Raw genomic sequence first — 19,391 nt, forward strand, 5'->3', positions numbered from 1 at the left:
GCAGGCTCGAAGGGTCAATGACCTTTCCCAAATCTTCGCTCACGAAGACTGGCCATTATTATTATTATATTATGTATAATAAGTTAGTGGTCTAGTCATTTTGTTATGTTGGTGTACATTAAACAGTAATACTTGGCCACCTAGAAGTAACGCTTAGGTCTCTTAGTTATTTTTAGATCAAGTGCCATTTTTGTATTTTTAAATTAAGTAAACATTTAATATACTGCTATGGGATGAAGAAATCTTCATGTGAATGTTACCCTTCCAAGACAAAGCTAAGGATTAACCATACATTTAACTTTCTAAACTAAATCCTAGTTTGTTCCAACAAGTTTCATAAGTATCTGTTCTTCATTTTGGTTTGTTCTCTGGGTAAGAAGCCCATTGTGAAAGTTTGTGGGTGTTGTTCTGTTTGGGTTTTCTTAACAGTGATGATGTTCTGAGTGTTCCATCTTTTACAACTGAATTGATTTTTGATTTCTGGATGGTAGCATGACAACCCAATGTAATGGTATGTTCATCATATATGGCAAAATTCTTTAATTGTGCCATGTGAACAAATTTGCTATATCATGTTAGTGTCCATTGGCAACCATAAATAATTTAAAACCTGCTAGGGAGAAAAGAATAATGATGTTTGAAAGACCTACTGCCTACTTAAGGAATTGGATTAAATGTATTATTTCTGTTTTTGTTTTCAAGAAACGAGATCCTTCATTCACTTATGAAGTGATAGTGGTTAATGATGGTAGTAAAGATCAAACTACAAAGGTAAGAAAAATGAAGTGCCTTCCCAAGCATCGGGGGTGTCGGGTTTTTTTGCTACATTTGTGGAATATAACAATTTTTCGCATTTATATTTTGGTACTTGAATAGTTGACAATTGAAGTGCATATTTCTGAGTACTTTCTGTCGTTCTGTATGCATCACGGATGTCACATATGCATATGAATACACATAATTCTTTTGCAAATTCTGGTTTTCTTGATTGGTGACTGTGACAGCCATTTTCCTGCAGCTGCGATTCTCAGAATTCTAATCCTAACGTCAAGAAATTTCTTATGAAATACTCTATATATGCATAGTTATGATGTGAATATGAACTTTAGAAAGCTAAAAAGTCTTTTAAAATACTCAATTCATACTGTGATTGACAGAACATCTGACATAGTTCTTCCTCACACCCTTCATGGCATTTTTTATTTAAAAATCCCTGTGCCAGTAGTAGTATTTTCAAAATAGTTTTGTATTCTTCTGGCTTGACTTTGATGTACATCACTGGAAAGGAAGGCTTGCTAACTTGAGGGCTTTTCTTACTATTACTGCTTGGAAGATGTTTGAGGTAGCTACTAAAATGCGTACTGCTTTTTGATTTACTTTCCTTAAGCTCGTCCGTTAAGGAGGGCTCGTAAATATTTTTTACTGTTTATTTACTGTGCGTTCCTTCTGGCATCTCCTTTAACTGAGCATACAATGGCTGCGGGCCTCTGGACTTACAAGGACTCAAGACAACCTTTAGAAAAAATTAAGAGGAGAAAACTCATGCTTTGTCTTCCTCACAGCATGGAATAAAATCTGCAGATCCTTGCAGTGTGAGTGGGATTTTAGATCAATGTGAATTTTTGTTTAAAACCACAAATAGCAGCAAGACGAGTGATAAATAAGTGGCTGTAGTAGAAAATTATATTTCTTTTATTAACTATTGGTGCTAATATGAAAGGTCTGTAATAGTATAAGCTAAATTAGGATTGAGTTTTTTAGAGATGGGAGGATGGGGTTTGGAGTATCCTGTTCTTTTGAATATGACTGGTTTCTTCAGTCTTCTTGTTTTGACCTTGAATTGGTTTTTATTTTCCTGAACAGACTCCAGCGAACACTGGCAATGTATTTGTGCCGACTGAAGTGGTTATAGCTCTGTGCTGTTAATTTATTTTCTTTTAAAGGGTGAGCAAATGTAAACTTCTACCTTGATTCCTCGGTTTGTTTTATGCTGGTTTTTTGTGTGTCTATCAGGTTGCAATGCAGTACTGCAAGAAATATGGAAGCGACAAAGTGCGAGTGCTTTCTTTGGTAAAAAATCGAGGGAAAGGAGGAGCAGTCAGGATGGTAATTGATACTTTCATCTCCTTCTCTGTTTGAACTACCAAATATGCAGAAGACAGAGCTGTGCTGATTGACATTTTGAATTCAATGCATTAACAAAATGATTATGAGAAAACTGAGTACAGATTCTATAAATTAAAGCAAAACCTGTTTTTCAAAATAAGCTTATTTGAGATCTTGGAAACAGTATTGTCTTGCCAGGAAGATCAGTAGTGAAGACAATTTTTTATATGAGATTTCAAAGAGAAAAAAATACTTGAATTTCGTATTTATGTTAGTTCCACTTAAGAATAGGCTTGTGTTTATAAAAGCCAACCAAATAAAAAACACCCAACCAAACTGTTACAGATAAAAGCTAAGGTTCTGTAGACAAAATAGAGCCAAATTTGCAAACTTTGCTCTCCAGGTCATAGATGTGTTTTTTAAAATGGCTAATAAAGAAGCATTCTCATCCAGCAAAGTTTGTGTGTACTGAAGCCCACTGTTATCACCCACACTCGATAGCAGAAACAGCACAGACATTATCCTGAAATCATCATGTCCTAAAAATAAAATAGCTGTTACACATTTAGAAGGAATATTTTTTCCTAAGATTACTTTTATGAAAAAGGGAGGTATCATCTGTGGGTTAAAAGTGACTTGTCTTTTTCTGTGTTTTAAGCTCTGTCTTTAATAAGTCAATTTTATTTTTTTTATGAAAAATGAGTAAATATAGGAAAAGGAGAGAACATTATATTAGAACACCTGGAACTTTTGTAAGCTATATACTTATTTCAAGAGAAGGAGGAAATTCTCTGTGTGATACACTCTTGCAATGCAGAGTGTAGAGTGGATGTGTATACAATACTTCCTTGACAGGGTTTTCCAAACTCACACCTCCTTGGTTGCGTACTTTGGTCAAACCCACTGCTAATTGTTTTCCTGTCTGGACCCCTTCAAAAATTTTGAAATTTGTCTGACAAATTTCAAAATGGCAAAACTGTCTGTGCATCACAAATGTTTTGTAGTGATATTGTGACTTAAAACTGAATCTTAAATTAGTTTTGAGAAATAGCTCTTGAATTCTCTTGAAACAATGTTGGGAAAAACTAGCACTGCATCCTCCTTTCCATAGCTCAAATGACAAAGAAAAGCCATCCAGTGTAGTGGCAGCTGCTAATCACTGCTTCTTGTGCTCCCCTCTACAGCTGACTGTAGGAACTTGTTGACTTTCAGATTTTGGGTTGTAAAGCTTTTAGTTTGCAACCTTCTCTTCAGGAGGATTGTTAGCCTTTTGTGTTCATGCATTGTCTGTCACTGGACATTGTGCAGTGTGTGAATTCTCTAGATGTTATTATAATATAAATTGGTAAATTGTTAGTAGCAGAATATTAAGACTCACCTGTTGTGTTGAATCTGTAAGATATCACTGTTCTTCTTACTACATTAGGTTTTTGGAGTCTTTTGCACCTAGCTTGTGACAAATACTGGTTTCAAAAGTGTTGATTTTTATTGACTGTTTTCATTGCAGGGTGTCTTTAGTTCTCGGGGGAAAAAAATTCTTATGGCTGATGCAGATGGAGCTACAAAATTTGCAGATATTGAAAAAGTAGAAGAAGGTCTAAAAAATCTCCAGCCATGGCCTGTGAGTATAAATTCTCATGGCTTTAGTTTAATACACATGCACAGAGATTGACCTTTGTAATTCTCTTCAACTTGAGTTTTTTGAGGTCTAGTTGAAGATGTAGATGTAAGTCTGAAGACCTACGTGTAAGCTTAGAAGCCTCAAGAATGGGCTGTATGAAGGAGCTTCCACAGAGTTCTTAACTCCTTTGCATCCACTGTGTCTACTTCAATGCAGTACAGAATGTTTTATTTATCCTTCTTTTAAGTTCTTTGAAGCTGTTCTGTTCTGTATAAATACCATGTGTTGCCTACTTAGTTTTCTTTGTTAACTGTTTTGTAGTTCCATTTTGTCTGATGTCATCCTGTACACCTTTAAGGATACGTCTTAATTTCACCCTCTTTTAAAGAGGTTTTGTGTTCTCAGGGTCCTTAGTTAAATGACAGTATTTGGAAGAGCTTTTATTGTAAGTAAAAATTCAAAAACCTGTGGAACAAGAACACCTTCCTGCATAGTCATTCTCTTTTGAGAGCTTAACTTGAAAGAACTGAGGTTTATTTTTTGCTTAAACACAGGTGAGTGAGGTACTTGTAGCTAGTTTCCCAAAGGCCAGAAGTGATATGCAGCCTTCCAGCCAGAGCTGCAAGGGATGTGCCTGTGGAAAGGATCATGGTCTGTGACTGCAGAAGCACAAGTGCAGGAGCCAACAGGCAGCAGTGTGACTCTGATGGTCTTTGCTGCCAGGGCAACAGCAGCTGCTGCTTCTCCAGCATCAGTCCCACACTCTCAAATAGTATATTTGAGAGATTTCATGTGAGAAATAGTAGCATGAAAATAATGCTAAACCTTCTGTTTTCATCGCCTTGATTTAATTTGAGGTTATATTTTTGCCTAACACTATGTCATTTTATTTGTTTGAAGATACATCAGTGCAACAAGTACTTTATTCTGTTACCCTTTCATTGCACAATATTTAAAGAAAACATTCAGTTCCTAGGAATGCTGCATGCTTATCTGTACTGTTAAGCGCATACACTGTATGCATACAATAAACAATGTAAGCTAAACCAAACCTGAATAAATTGAAGCAATTTGTATGCACCATATGCAAATTGTAATAAACTTTAGATTATCTGTTAACTGTAGAGAAGACTGATTTAGGCTCAGAATTCAGAAGTAAAAGAGGTGCAGCTAGAGGAAGCATAAAAGCATACTGCTTTGAAGTTTTTTATTATATGGTTCTCAACACAAGATTCCACTGATTCCAAAAATACTAGTTTAATTAATAACTCTTTATTTTATATTCCTGTACAGAACCAGATGGCTATTTCCTGTGGTTCTAGAGCTCATCTGGAGAAGGACTCGGTAGCAAAGGTTTGTGTCCATTTCCTGCTGTGTACTATTACCCAAATACTTCCATTGTTTGTTTCTGCTGTACAGATTTTGCAATTAAGTAATCAATATTTGTAAAAGAATGGAAGCTGAAAATAAGGAAAAGATTGTCATAAGTGTAGGATGTGCTCTGTCATATACATAAGATTTGTTCTAGATTTCAGACACTTTTTACTGGTTTAAGTTAGTGTTCCAATTTATAGATTTAATTTTTTGAGTTGAGAGCATGTCACGAGCAGAGCTTCTAAACCCTGACAAAGTTTGTAACTAGTAACAGTACTGGGACTAGAGTGGAAGGAAACTGGTGAGTTCATTATTACTGATTCCCTTCCAGTGCAAGAGCTTGACCTGCAGATCTTGAAACTTGTTTAAAGTGAGTTAGGGATAATTAGCAGCCGACTGTTTGAAGAGTATCTCAATTCGTGGGAAACTGGTGTAATTTTTCTGTATTACTCATTGTAAAATTTTTGAGTTTTGAACACACAGACCATACTGTTCTGTGTGTGGCTCTTGTGGAATAAGCAGTGATGCATAGGCACACAACCTTATCTTGCATCTGGTTTTCTGATGTCTTGGCAGAGAGTAGTTGACAAAGTACAGATATGGGACTTGTATTGCAACAGACGCATTGCTGGGCTCATGTTTTCAGCATCATTGGATGTGCTCATCATGCTGAATGTTTTCAAGAGTAAGCTTTGTTTATACTAATCTTTAATACTTGAAATAATTTTAAAATGTATACACAACTACTAAAATAGTTACAAAAGTTCCAAACAGGTTGCACTGATAATGTTCAGAAATTTGAGCCCAGAAAAAATACTTCATTTTATGGTCAGGTTCTGAATGTAGATAAACTTTCTTTACAGCATTCATATTTCTTTTCATCTTTGAAGGTTTTGCTACATAGGGGAAAGGAATTGGAACAGGACTTTTATCTTTTAATACAAAAGTACAATTTTTAGGATGTGTCCATCCTTTGTTTCCTGTTTCTCCCCGTATTTCTGACTTCAATAAAGGAATCACCAAGTGATTACGTAGTACTGATTTGTTTAAAATATGTAGTCCATTTTGTTTTGTCATGCATCTATCCCTAGTCTGACACAGAAAGACTACTAAAGTGGGAAGAAAATACCTATTGTATAGTGCAATAGGTATAAAAAAGTTGCAGAACAATCTTTTAGATGTTGGGATTTCCCTCTGGACTTAGTGGCATCTAAAACAGTAGAATGAAGCTGTGATAAGCAGCTGTATGGGATTTATTGAGACCAGAATTTCACCTTAAATTCAGTCTGAAGACATCAAGAATTCTGTTCTGCCTCCAGAATTGTTAATGTACTTTAGTTAATCCAACATATTACATGCATAAATAGTCTTAGGAGTGATAATCATAATCCAGGAACTCCTCTTTGTGAAGTCTTTTGTCACTGTCTGACAATCATGCAGCCTCTCAGCGCTTCCCTTCTGACATTAGTGGCAGCCTTGTGTTCTTGGTCACAAAGCCAAAAGAGCCAAAGAAGCCACACCAGATTCACCATTAACCTGGGACTGGAGCATTTTTTGAAAGGCACAAGCTATGGATTTTAATTTAAGTCAAAGGCTGTTACATAATAAGCTGAACATCTTCTCATTTTTCAAATGAGGTTCTAAACTGTTATGTTTGAAGGCATCTCTTTTCACCCAGAGATGCTTACCAGTTAAATTGATAGCTCCTAAAGATTTTATATGATACTTGGCTTGCAGTCTTAGATAGAATCGCTTAAATTGAGCTTAAGGCCAGCAGTGAGTTCAGAAGTGATTTGTAAATCAGAGTTCTGGTTGTTTAGGAACTGTCTTGAATAAAAGACTAAGAGCGACCTCTGCAAATCCAGACTCCAGCCTCTGGAGTCCATGGACAAACTTATCCATATGATTATTGCGTCAAGAACAAAAGTGTAACCGAAGAGCAGGCTGGGAGAACATTTACCAGGAACATAAAATATATCTGTGAAAGCAAAAGAACAAAAGAGATGACTGTGTAACATTGCTGAAAATATAAAATGAAATATTATCTTGCACAGTACCCTTTACTGCAGGCTTCGTTTTCACTTGGTCCGTTGTGTACTGCAAAAAGTTGCATTCTTCAGTTGCATTCTCTTAAGTACCTTAACATGGTGTGTGCAAACTCTGGCGATCATTCAGTCTTGAATGAAAGAAGTGGATGGCAAATAACAAGAGATGCTCCCATTTGGGTTTTTTTTTAATAAAAAACTTTTTCAATTTTTTTGTTGGATTAGCAGCTGGAACCTGTTTAGTTTAAATGTGTATTCTTAAGAGTAGCACTTTATGGAGTCCTGCCGGCTTATTGTCCATTGTCTGTCCTGGTAGCTTTTGAATTTGTTGCATCTGTGCAGCCAATTTTTAGAAAAACAAGAGGACTAGACAGAGGGAAAAAATAGCTTAAAAGTGTCCAGTGAAGTAGAGCGTGTAACATGCCATCCTCTTCCTCCTTTACTCTACTTTTCCTTGGGAAATTCCCAAAGAATCATGCAGAAGATGCTGTGGCTGTCCCACTCATTATTTGAAATCCAGGTGCAGGTTCCTGCTTTACTTAATAAAGCATTATTCCAAGTGAAAAGCTGCTGTGAATTGGGGAAAGAAGAAAAAAGAACTTGGACTTTCCTATCCTAGAGGGCACTTGGCTGGCAAGTCTTTCAGCTGTAGTTTTGTTTCACTGTAACAATTGATAGGTTCTGTTTTTGTTCCAGTACAAACCAAAAACAGTTTACAAACTTTGAAAGCTGTCACGAAACAGAATTATTGTCCTGTAAGACAGCTCTGTTCAAGCACTTCACTCATCACTTAAATGAAACCATCTAACTTACTGCATTTTGTCCACAGCGCTCTTACTTTCGAACTCTCCTTATGTACGGCTTCCACTTCCTTGTTTGGTTTCTCTGTGTCAAAGAGATCAGGGACACACAGTGCGGATTTAAACTTCTAACCAGAGAAGCTGCCTTGCGGACTTTCTCAACTCTTCATATAGAACGCTGGTAAATTGTTCCTTTTTTTTGTTGTTGGGGTTTTTTTTATAATTGAACGTGGTTTTGAAAAAATAATTTTAGTATTGCAGCTACTATGAAGCATGTTATGTCTGTGTATAAATCCTAGCTGCTCAGTTTAACCAGTTGTAGTACTGCTTGCATGACAGCTTAGATTTCTTGTTATGTTCAAATATCCTGGTAATTGCTAGAAATTCTATATTCTTTACAATTCAGTACTGCTTAAGCAGAACATTTTACCTAGAATCAATATCTTATGTTTGTAATTGCTCAAGACTCAAGTGAAAGCAAATACCTATTCTTTACTTATTTTCTTGCTAAAATATTTGATGAGAGGACTACTGATAGATATCATGTCTAAGACAACAGAAGATGATTCATAATCTTTGAATTACTTTAGAGCTCCTTTTATTGTAATTTAGCTAGAACAGTTCCCTTATGAGAGTGATACAGTCATGATACTGTTATGGGACTAAAACACTGTTTCCACACAATTGCTACAGTTTCTGTAAATTTCCTGCACCCCAACTGTTGCTTAAAAGGATAGTTTAATTATGTATAATCGAATATTTTCAAACTGTTGTCTTCATTCAAGAAGATCTCTCATGGGCTACTGCTTGCTGGCAGGGAACAGAATTACTGAACAGTGTTCCTGTACAAAAATGTGTGCAATCCTACAGTAGCTAGTCAATTCCAATACATCTAGTTTTAGGCTGAGGTTTGGCAGAGATAGTTGAGCTACACTGCTCCTCCAGAATGAAATTGCAAAGGTAGTGTTTGGGCACACAAGTGTGGAACATAGACCTTCTGTTGTATGGAATCTGTAACTGTGAGCAGTCAACGTTCAGAAAATCACTTTTCTACTGGAGTGGTTTGCTTATCACTCTAAAGGAAACCGTAAGTGAGTCAGAAGTATGGTTTGTGCTGCTACCTCCAAACCCAAACTTGATCTGTAAAGTTCTGTAAATTTCACATACAGGGATTTTCTAAATACATGGTTAAACACATATGTGAGGTCCAGAAGTGCACATCCCAAAATTGCCCTATTTAACTTCACTTTAATAAATTAAGCTCTTCAAGAAGAAAACGGAAAGAAATAAATGAGGATAATCAGTTTAAGCTGTAAAAATGCAATCTTAAATTTTATTCTTTTTTAAACTGAAGATTCTGATTGTAATTGCACTCACTGGTTATATAAAGTGTTTTCTACAGAAAAAATCTTAATAAGCTTTCTTCTGCCACTTCAATTCTCTAGCACTGAAGGAATGAAAGAATAAAAATAATTGTGCTGTACCCCATTATCTGGGAATAGAGGCAATGAAAAAAGGATATTGCTAACTTATTTTATAGTAATTATATTATTGATGTGTAACAAACCAGATTTTCATATCTTAATTCATTGTGCCTTGTATGTATTGCTATAAAATTGGCCTTCTATTCTAGCTTTGTTATTTACGGTAATGCAAAAACTAATCCCCTTTGCATTTTCTTATTTATCAGAAATGTACTTCTTAATGATGAAGTATGTTTGTTTGTTTGTCAAGGAAAGAATTTGTCAAATTTGTCAAATTCTTCTAATAAAGAAGCTATTCAGATAATTCCAAGTCACAAATTTGCAACAATAGTTGGTTTGGGTTTTTTTAGTTTGGTTTAATTTTCCACTAAAACAGGAAATATATTGTCTGTTTTTATCTTCGTCTGTCAACAGTTTCTGTGTTTTCCTGCCTTCATTTTCATATTTATTGGCTAATTTTAACCAAATCTGGCAGAACAGTAGAGGTTTCAAGATCAAAAGCTTTGGCGAGTTTTGTGGAATCTGAAACCCTCTTAGAGGAGAGAAACCCACTGCTGAAGAAAAAAAAAACTACAATAAGGACTCAAAAGTTACTTACCAGCTTCACAGCTAGTCATTTTGCATGTGTAACTTGTCAGTGCACAAAACAGAGTACTGTCCCTTTCCCGGTTAATATTTATAAGATCTGGAAATAAACTGGGACATGGGGAAGTATAAGTATATGGAAAGAGTGGGTAAATTAAAGGAAATGATAGTCCTAAGTGAAATGTCAGTGTTGTACAAACAAGTGGGATAATTGTAGGTGGAAATTATGTAGGGATATCAAATAGTCATCCCATAGAACTTCCATTAGATTCTTTTTTATGTAATTATGTAAGAACCAGAAATAGCCCAGAATGTAAGAATCAGAAATAATGGAAAGCTTTTATTTTAAACAAATCTGACCCCTGATACGTTTCCATTGCATAACATGTGTGTAAAAAGGAAAATAAAAAGTGATTAGATATTGTACCATAATGGTTCCGTATATACCACAAGTGTGCAAACATAAGAGTAAGAAATAGTTGTCGGTATTGTATTTCTGCTGGAACCTGGAACAGCGTGGGGTCCCCAGCTGTGTCACAGAGCAGGTCATTGATACTGAGACCATCAGCAAGGGGTTGCAGAGAAACCACTATCTTGATACTGAATAAGAGGCTCTGAAATCTGGGTTTGTTACAGCCTCTGCATCTCTGCACTGGGGCTATTCAACATGTGAAGAAATTATTTGATTCTCTTTGAGTCTTAAAATTCCACAAATTAAGTGCAGCTCTGTTAGGTATTGAAAGAAGAGTTCAGTTCAGGATGGTCAGTGCATAATGGAGGACAGTGCTAGAGAATATTCAACAAACAAGCAGCATTTAATTGAATAAAAGCCATCTGAGAGCATCCTGGTCCTTGAATCTGTCAAGGGCTCCTCATCTACTGCACTGGAGCTGATGTGGTGAGCTGTTGAAGGGAATGAACATGAGACTTCTGCAAAAACCAGGTCATCTGTCCTATCTGCTCAAGTTTTGTCAGGCTTGTATTTTTTGGGGTACTACAGTGCTAGGTGAATTCTTGTGTGAGCACAGAACAATTATTTAGACTAAAATTCATGCAAAACATGTTTACTCATGATGTTAATATAAAATCAGTATAAAATCGGCTATCTAGTAATTCCTACCTGCTTAGACCTTCACTTTTTTATGCTTTCTTCATGCTTTTTCCATTCCAGTGCACATTGATGAGCAAATCATCTCTTTAATGTTAAAAGTACTAGAAAACAGACCACATTTTTCTTCTTGCTATGGTGAATTTGATTTATAGCTGCTTCTATTTAGGAAATTTGAAAGCAAACTGAAGTATACAAGGAAAAATACACTTTTATCATTATGGCAATAAGGATCATGTAACACTTATTAAAGAGAGACCAACATATTTCCTAGCGTACTAAAGTTTAGAAAGCATTTGAAAATTAATAGCTACTGCAAACTGTTTATATATTCAATATTAAAAAGTAATGCCTAAATCCTAAACTGTCTTTTTTTTGTGAGTGTTCAAATTGTCTTTTTGTTTAACTGTCCTTTGGAGAGCTGGCTGTGTGTAAATGAATATAAACCAAACATTCTTGAAATTTACTTTTCTAAATAGCAATGTTTTGACATTAGTTTGAAATGAGAACAGCCTTTTGAGCAGAGACCATATGCTTTGTGGTGTAGGTTCTGAATCTGATTACACTATTAATCTCTTTTTCAGAAATGGATGGAGCACATTTTTTAATTTAAAACTTAAAATTAAAAGAAATATTATAAAAACATAATAGAGACAGTTGTATTTACTCAGTTCAGGCTACAAAAGAAAGTCTAGTTCTGCATCTGCAGTCTTGACCTGAGAAATGTAACTGTGTTAAATTTTGATGCACAGGAGAAATACTAGAAAATTAAATGGTCCCACTGGCAGAATTTTCCTATCCTAAATTTGATCATTGCTTTCTTCTGACAACAACAACAACAACAAAAATTTCCTTCCAGACAGAAAATGTCCATCCTTAGGAGAACTAGACATAGCAGCGATTACTGTCCTACCTGGAATAATGATAAAAGGAGGGGAAATTCAAAACATAGTTCTAGTCCTAGTTTGATCAACAAACTTTTGTGAAGTGGCAATTTATAATGATATTACCCAAGCCAGCAGATCACTGATTAGATCCAATTGTTGCTATTACTTTTGTCTATAAAAGTTGCCTTGTGCGCTGAACAAGGTATGCTGTTTCACTTTTAAAACTGGAAAGATCAATATAAAAAATTAGCATTTGTTTCTCCAGTTTGTCACTTATCTCTAGATGTGAGTCACTATATAAAAATTACAGAAAAATTAGCGTTCATATTGCCACGGGGGTTTTTTCCCTACTTCTTTGGCATTGTAGACTAACACAAGCAGTGGAATGAATTTTTTTCCTGGCTTTGTGCATGGCAAGTAAATTTGTTTATTAATGTCTAATCAACACAAAAACATTTTGCTATTTTGACTTTGTCTCTTTTGTCTTGTAAAAAGTCCTGCTCCTGGCAGACATATGTGGACTTTCAAAAGCCCCAGTTTAACTAGAGCAGTGCTGGCAGACTAACCCACTTGACATCCTGTTTCGTTCTTTGACCATTGGAAGTTTTCTCTACCCAGTAAGAGTTTACTGGAAAAACATATCTTGGGTGTACAAAAGTTCTGAATTCCAGTTAAAACTTTATGACTGAAGGTCTGAATTTGTTTTTTGAAACACATAATATAGGACCAGAAAAAAAGAAAAGAGTCCTGGTGCAATTTTAAAATACAGAATAATTTTTCAGGATAGTTATTTTGTAAACTCAAGCATTTTAAGGGTTCAGTTTAAAAGGACTGAATTAATTAAACACCTACCAACTTGATGTTCAAATTAATTTTAGCCAGCATCGTCTTAAATGGTAACTTAACCAAAACACAACTACCTGGAGAAATTTTTCTTTATTTTACATTACATATTAGTGTTAACTAACACATAATGGAGCCACTGTTAGAAATAGATGGGGAAATTGTTCACACCATGTGTTTTTATGTGTCTAAATTTTTTGGATCTAAACTTAGATTGGAACCTGAATTCATTCAAGCTGGACCCAAACTTAGGTATTCTGAGCTGTATGTCCCAGTTCCAAGAGGCACCTACTTAGAGTCTCTGCAGCAGGATGAAGTACATGGTGTGAGTAATACCTTGCTGTTTCAAAGAGTGGTTTTGTCACATGTTAACTAGTCACAAATGGCTTCCTGGCTAATCGCACTGACCAACTCATCCACTGATGTGGCTGTGATCTCCTCTAGGACAGGCTTCATGTAACATATTCACCCTTAAATCCTGGCTGTGGAAGCTTCTATATGGTTCTTCTATACCATCTGGATCTGGTGATCAGCAATGTGGGTGTAATGCTGTATTGAACACACTGTGGTCTGTATTCCCTGATTAACTATTCTGGTATACTGAAAGGTGGTGGGGGAAAGGGAAGAAAGAAGATACTCCAGTAATATTCTATTAAAGTCATTCTCCTTTCAGCTTTGATTAGGTTTTTTTTTTAATTTCAGGATACGTTCACTGTTACGCAAAGGGCAAGCACATGTAACAATATTAGTGTTCAACCTGATTAATTTCTGTGCTTTTAATCTTTTACTTTGAGCACTGTAGTTCACAGAGCTATTTAATGTTGGTTTTTTGTGATGTATATACTGACATTCCAGTTGTCCACAGGAATCATTGCAAATAACTACTAGTTCACTAGGCTAATACTTTATGTATTAATACTTTTAGAGGAACTCATATAGTCTAATTCAGCAGACAATTATTCTGTCTTCTAAGATTTTTAATCATTTAAGTAGTAAGTTTTACAAAATTAGATTTAGTCTTAATACACATGATTCATAAGCATTCAAAGGTGAATACATGGGGTTTTTGGCTTACAAATGTAAAATGTCAGCAAAAAAATTAAATAATATACCTTCAATAAAAGCGACTGTGGTGTAATTAATAAAATAATATTCAGCCCCCATTTAAAAAAAGCAGTGAAATGGCAAGGCTGCTTGGAGCAGATTCAGGTCACTGAGGAAGAAAAAACTCTATTCCTGTAACTGTTTTGGTGACAATTAAAAGGCCTGTGTCATGATCAAAATCAGATTTAGAAAGTAGCTCTAAACTCTCCATACACATTGTGCAGTCTCTGTAGATAACATCTGTTATCTTTGCATATTTTAATGCTGTCCAGTGATATCAGTAGTTCTCCTGTAATGTACATGGAGAGCACAAGTTCAGGTTGATGTCTGTTTGCCCGTGATTTCACCAGCAAGCCAGCGTGCCGTGGTCTGCACTTCAGTGGGAACCTACATGTGTATGTCATACCTAAGGGCATATTTCAAAGTTGACTGCTGTTGTTGCATTCATTAATAGTTTTACAGAAATACACTGCTAAAAAGGAGAGGGTGGCTTGAAGTAGAAGGAAATAACTTCTGAACTTGGCTACCAACCTGCTAAAGTATGTCTTTTTGCCTGCTCTTGATCACCTGTCTGTCTCTTTCTACCCTTTCTGTAATGTTAAATGGAATTACCAATGACTTGAATTCAAGCAACCCTTGCAGCATGAATGAATAATGTGGAGATTTTATTGCGTACATTTTCTCCAGTAGCAAAAGATTTTTTTCATTTCAAAAGAAAACTGTCTTGGACTTAGCAATGAGAATTTAAGGAGAATCTAAACTTATGAAGTTACTGAGAGAAAATGTGGACTAATATTGAATTGAACTTGACTGCCTCATAGGCGTGTTTTCAAGACCCCTCTGTAAGCTGGCCTTGAACATCTGCTCCACTGACTTCAAACTGGGAATCTTACCAACAGCTTGGCTAAAATGTTTCCAGTTCCTTAACCTTAGTCTTATGGGGCTAAAAACCCAAAACCTCTGTATTTGGATATGTTTTGAATCTAGTAGAAATTACATGTGAAAGGCCATTGACAGGTTTCTTCCAATACAGACTAATATTTTTAAAAAGCTGCTTAATGGGGGGAATAGGGGCCTGTTTAGCCTAAATTCCAGTTATTAAAACTCATTTAAGGAAGAAGAACATCCCTAGTGGCATTTGAAGACTACAAAAAAAGACCTAGCAATCAATAAATCTAAGAAATTTAACAAAAATCACCAGAATCTTCGTAATTGTGATTTGCATTCACCCTTGTCAGTAGTAACTACTGGCAGTCTCATATGCTGATTTTTACACGAGCATTACAAACTGCCAAACTACTTGTCTAACATCAAAAGCTTCAGTGCTTCAGGTCCACAAGGCCCATTTGAGCATGTGGTTTCAAGAATGAAACACACAAACAATCCTCTGCAGAGAACTGAGAGGATTGAGGTATATTTTGGACAAAGCGAGCAGAAAAGAGCAGCTGACTTAAAGCAGGATCACTTCCCCAGTTCATTTTGCTGCACAACCTGCAAAAAATTTTGCCAGCAAAAAACATAACTGTCTCAAGAGGGTTTCTGTGTTGTGCTTTAAATAGTCACTGGATAAAGTAAAACTGTTGTTTAGGTTCTGTTATGCACAGTAACTTAGGTAATTTCTCACTTCTGTGCTGCTGCCTTGAGTTTCTTGACTTAGAAAGTACAAGGAGAAACCATCAGATCCACGTAAAGCCACAGCACATCGTTGTCCCCTTGGATGAAACCCCTAGAGATGTGGAGTGACTCTGTACGTTTGACTGCTTGGTCTTCATGGTCTTTAAAAATGTTTAAATCATGATAGTGGCCAGAATGAAAAGCAAGCAGTGGTCTGGACACAGCATGACCTTATACTTCAAAAACAGGAAGCAGTGAAGCATTGTTGTTACTGTTGTAATATTGTATACTGGCTGTGTTCTGAGATGTGCAGTCAGGGAAATAAATTTCCCTTCCTTGTGCATCTGACCTCTAGAGCACTGGTATCAACTGCATAACTGAACAATTAGTTCAGTTATGTGCTTGATACCAATTAAATCAGGCAAGGGATTTAATTAACATTGCCACTGTCTTTCTTCTGGAAATAAGTGTGACTGTATTTTCTATTTCCTGTTCTTCTTCAGGGCATTTGATGTGGAACTTCTTTATATAGCCCAGCGCTTGAAAATACCTATAGCAGAAGTTGCTGTCAACTGGACTGAAATAGAAGGTAGGCAAATTCTTTATATTCTCGTAAGATTCCTTACATGTCAATCCAGAATAAAGTAGCCAAGGGTGTGCCCATTTTTTACGCAGTTTTGATAACTCACAGCCTTCTTTCCATACAAATTTTGAATTTCATGTCCTTGCCAGCCTTCTTCCGTGGCTTTTTACAGGAATAGTAGGTGAAGGGGTAACAAGAGAGAGAAACTCTGCACTCCCACTGGAGGCAAAAGTAGGTAGTTATACTGCAAGGACAAAACACTACTTTGGCATGTCTTCTTGCTGTAATGTGTTAAGAAAAATAGAACCATTGTAAAATACTGTGCAGGAGGTCTGACCATCATGGCTTATTGATTCAACTTCATTTCACTGTGTCTTGCCTTCCAAATTTCTCAGCTATTAAGGCCTCCTCTAAGGCACCATCTCCCCTTAAGATGTGATGTTCTTTCAGACCCATAGGGAGGTCTCTGACACTGGGTTACTGGAAAATATAGCTCCATGCATATTTTGTCATAGCAGAGCCAGCTTAAGAGGTACTGCTTGCTTCTGCTCACTTCCTTCCCATCAAATGCAGTTCCTCCATTTTTTTTTACCTTTTCATGTTTTTATCTTTTCTTAACCCCTCAACACAACTCCTGAACAACAATAATACAATGAACTGCAGTGATGATGAAGGGTGCAAGTAGAGAACATCCTGAGCCAGCTTTGCTAGAAAAGAAATGCTTCCTTTCAGTGCAGTTCCACACATGCATTGCACCTATCACAAACATTAGCAAAGATGGAAGAAGGCTTGGTTTGGTGGCATGGGGTCCTTACTTGCCTGAAGATTGGCACATTCATATTACTGCTGTAAGACAAGGTGGTGATGTTCTTCTCCAAAGTCAATAAAAAGATCATTTGCCTAATTATTGGTGTTCAGGTTCCTATTTATTTGAACAAAGCCTTGTTATGGAAAAGACTGTGCATCTTATCACATACGTGGAATTACTGTGCTGCTTGCAAACTAGTCTCCCACTTATGGTGTAGTGTAATTATTATAAAGCAATAACTTTCAAAATATAAATTTTTATTAAGATCTAAGTTGTGGGACTGAGCATGCTGAGAATGCAGAGTTTCAAGACTGCTTAAGTGTGTGTCTTGCCAATGCTCATTTTTTTCTAACAATGTCCTTCTGATTTTCTTCTTCATTAATCACAGGTTCTAAGTTAGTTCCCTTTTGGAGCTGGCTGCAGATGGGCAGGGATCTTCTTTTTATACGACTGCGATATATGACTGGTGCCTGGAAGCTTGAAAGAAGAAAATGTAATTAGGTTATTTACATTTTCCAAATATATTATTATACTTAATGGAACATTAGAACAGTTTCAATCAAGTGAAGTGGTGATGAAAACTGAGGTAATTCTTCATTGCTGCTCTTGTATGTTTCATTTTTGCAGCATATATGTGTTTTGTAAGATTTCCAGCAGGGAATTTGTACATTTTGAAAAGAGAAAGCATTTAAAAAAAGATTTTCTTACCTGGTAATCAGGTTTTTATTTTATTAAATAGTAGCTTTAACATGTCTTATAAATTAATTCAAATAAATATATCTGCTTTTGTCTCATCACACTTCTGGAATTTTCATATACATATTAAAAAGAGGCACTCTATTCTACATTGTGCAGTGTTGTGTTGTGAATGACCACAAACATATGTTTCTGTGATATCTGGAAATTTTAGGCCATATTGCAACTTGAAATTATCATTCATGGTTCACACTGATGCATGTTTAGATTCAATGTTATGGGAAACATTAATGGATTTTACTGAGTTATAACAGTAATGTTCCTAAGGTTGTTCTCAGGACTTTCAGTAGTCTCTTGTCATTCCAAATGTTTTTGTCTGAAGCTGAAATAGTTTTCTGAGATCAAACTGCAGATCATATGCAGACTGTAGAAGGTCCAAGAGCAAGCACATTTAGTTTTAAAATGTTGTCTTTTATAAATGTGTTTTGTTCGTGTGTACTAATTATTCCTGCCTACTCAAGGCTAGGAGTCCTTAACATATACAGGTCTGAAGTGAAGAGGGTATGGAAAGCTAGTTCAGAGCATGCAAAAATGAGACCCACTATACACTGGGGGGGAGCTGTACATTAGCAATGCCAATCTGATGATGTCACACTTCAAATGAGATCAGAGAGGGAGGGAGGGGTCTTGAGTCTTTCACAGTAATGTAATACTGTGTTACAGTACAGTAACATAGTTTCATTTGTGCTTTTAAAATAGTTGTGGATTGCCAACAAACAAAGCCAATCTGTCTTTCAGAACATGTACAAATTTCAACAGATGTAAAGAATGAATGGTATATGGTTGTACTTTGACATGGAAATTCACTGGTGATTTTTCTTATTCTTTCTGTAATATTGACTTGAATTTTGTTCCTGTTAGGGTTACCGCAGTTTTCTATCAAGTGCTGAAATAAATTCTCAAAAAATATATTCAGTTTGATTTCGCAGGCTTTATTCTCTTGCCTAGTCCAGATACATCTCTGTCACTTCTGCAGAATCAATCACAACTCCTCAATGCCATTACTAGAATAAAATACCAGCTTCTCAGTTTTTTGTAAAGTGAATTTCTGTGATCAAACCTAAACAGTAATAGCTCTGCTCATAATTGAAGTTGCCCACCAGTTTTCAAAAGCAGATTCCCAAAATTTTCCTCACATCTTACCTTAGAATTGAGCATGTTTGAAATTTTAATGAAAGTAGCTCACCTCTTTCAAATTATGAGGCTTAGGCCATGCATTATTTTTAGCATGGGGGCCTCTGGTGGTCTAGTGGTTAGGGTGCAGGACTCTCACCGCTGCGACCCGGGTTCGATTCCCAGCCCCCGGGCAGATGGAGCTCGTCAGCCCTGTAAGGCAATCCATCTAAGAGAAGGTCACTCTAAACAAACCTACGTCCTGGGGACCTCACTGCCACTGTCCAAGTTTGNTAGTAATGTCATACTATGTTACAGTACAGTAACCTAGTTTCATTTGTGCTTTCAAAATAGTTGTGGATTGCCAACAAACTAAGCCAGTCTGTCTTACAAATTTGAACAGATGTAAAGAATGAATGGTATATGGTTGTACTTTGACATGGAAATTCACTGGTGATTTTTCTTATTCTTTTTGTAATATTGACTTCAGTTTTGCTGCTGTTAGGGTTACCTCAGTTTTCTATGAAGTGCTGGAATAAATTCTCAACAAATACATGATC

At 36.1% G+C, this 19,391-nt stretch overlaps 1 protein-coding gene across 2 annotated transcripts in view; it reads left to right on the forward strand.

Annotated features, from left to right (window-relative positions):
* The window catches only part of LOC108499948 (dolichyl-phosphate beta-glucosyltransferase), a 23,788-nt gene extending 5,161 nt beyond the window's left edge, over window positions 1-18,627 (forward strand). Inside the window, exons 4-10 of one of the 2 annotated variants that reach the window (XM_017820311.1) lie at window positions 703-771; window positions 2,014-2,106; window positions 3,614-3,727; window positions 5,021-5,080; window positions 7,976-8,127; window positions 16,075-16,160; window positions 17,351-17,463. In XM_017820311.1, the coding sequence (XP_017675800.1) occupies window positions 703-771; window positions 2,014-2,106; window positions 3,614-3,727; window positions 5,021-5,080; window positions 7,976-8,127; window positions 16,075-16,160; window positions 17,351-17,463 (687 nt within the window). Of the gene's footprint in view, window positions 1-702; window positions 772-2,013; window positions 2,107-3,613; window positions 3,728-5,020; window positions 5,081-7,975; window positions 8,128-16,074; window positions 16,161-17,350 lie in introns of both variants that reach the window. The other variant, XM_017820310.1, reaches the window with a different exon arrangement.
* Window positions 18,628-19,391: the final 764 nt, after the last annotated feature.

Source organism: Lepidothrix coronata, unplaced genomic scaffold (genome assembly GCF_001604755.1).
Source record: "Lepidothrix coronata isolate B3197 unplaced genomic scaffold, Lepidothrix_coronata-1.0 Scaffold81, whole genome shotgun sequence".
NCBI lineage: Eukaryota > Metazoa > Chordata > Aves > Passeriformes > Pipridae > Lepidothrix > Lepidothrix coronata.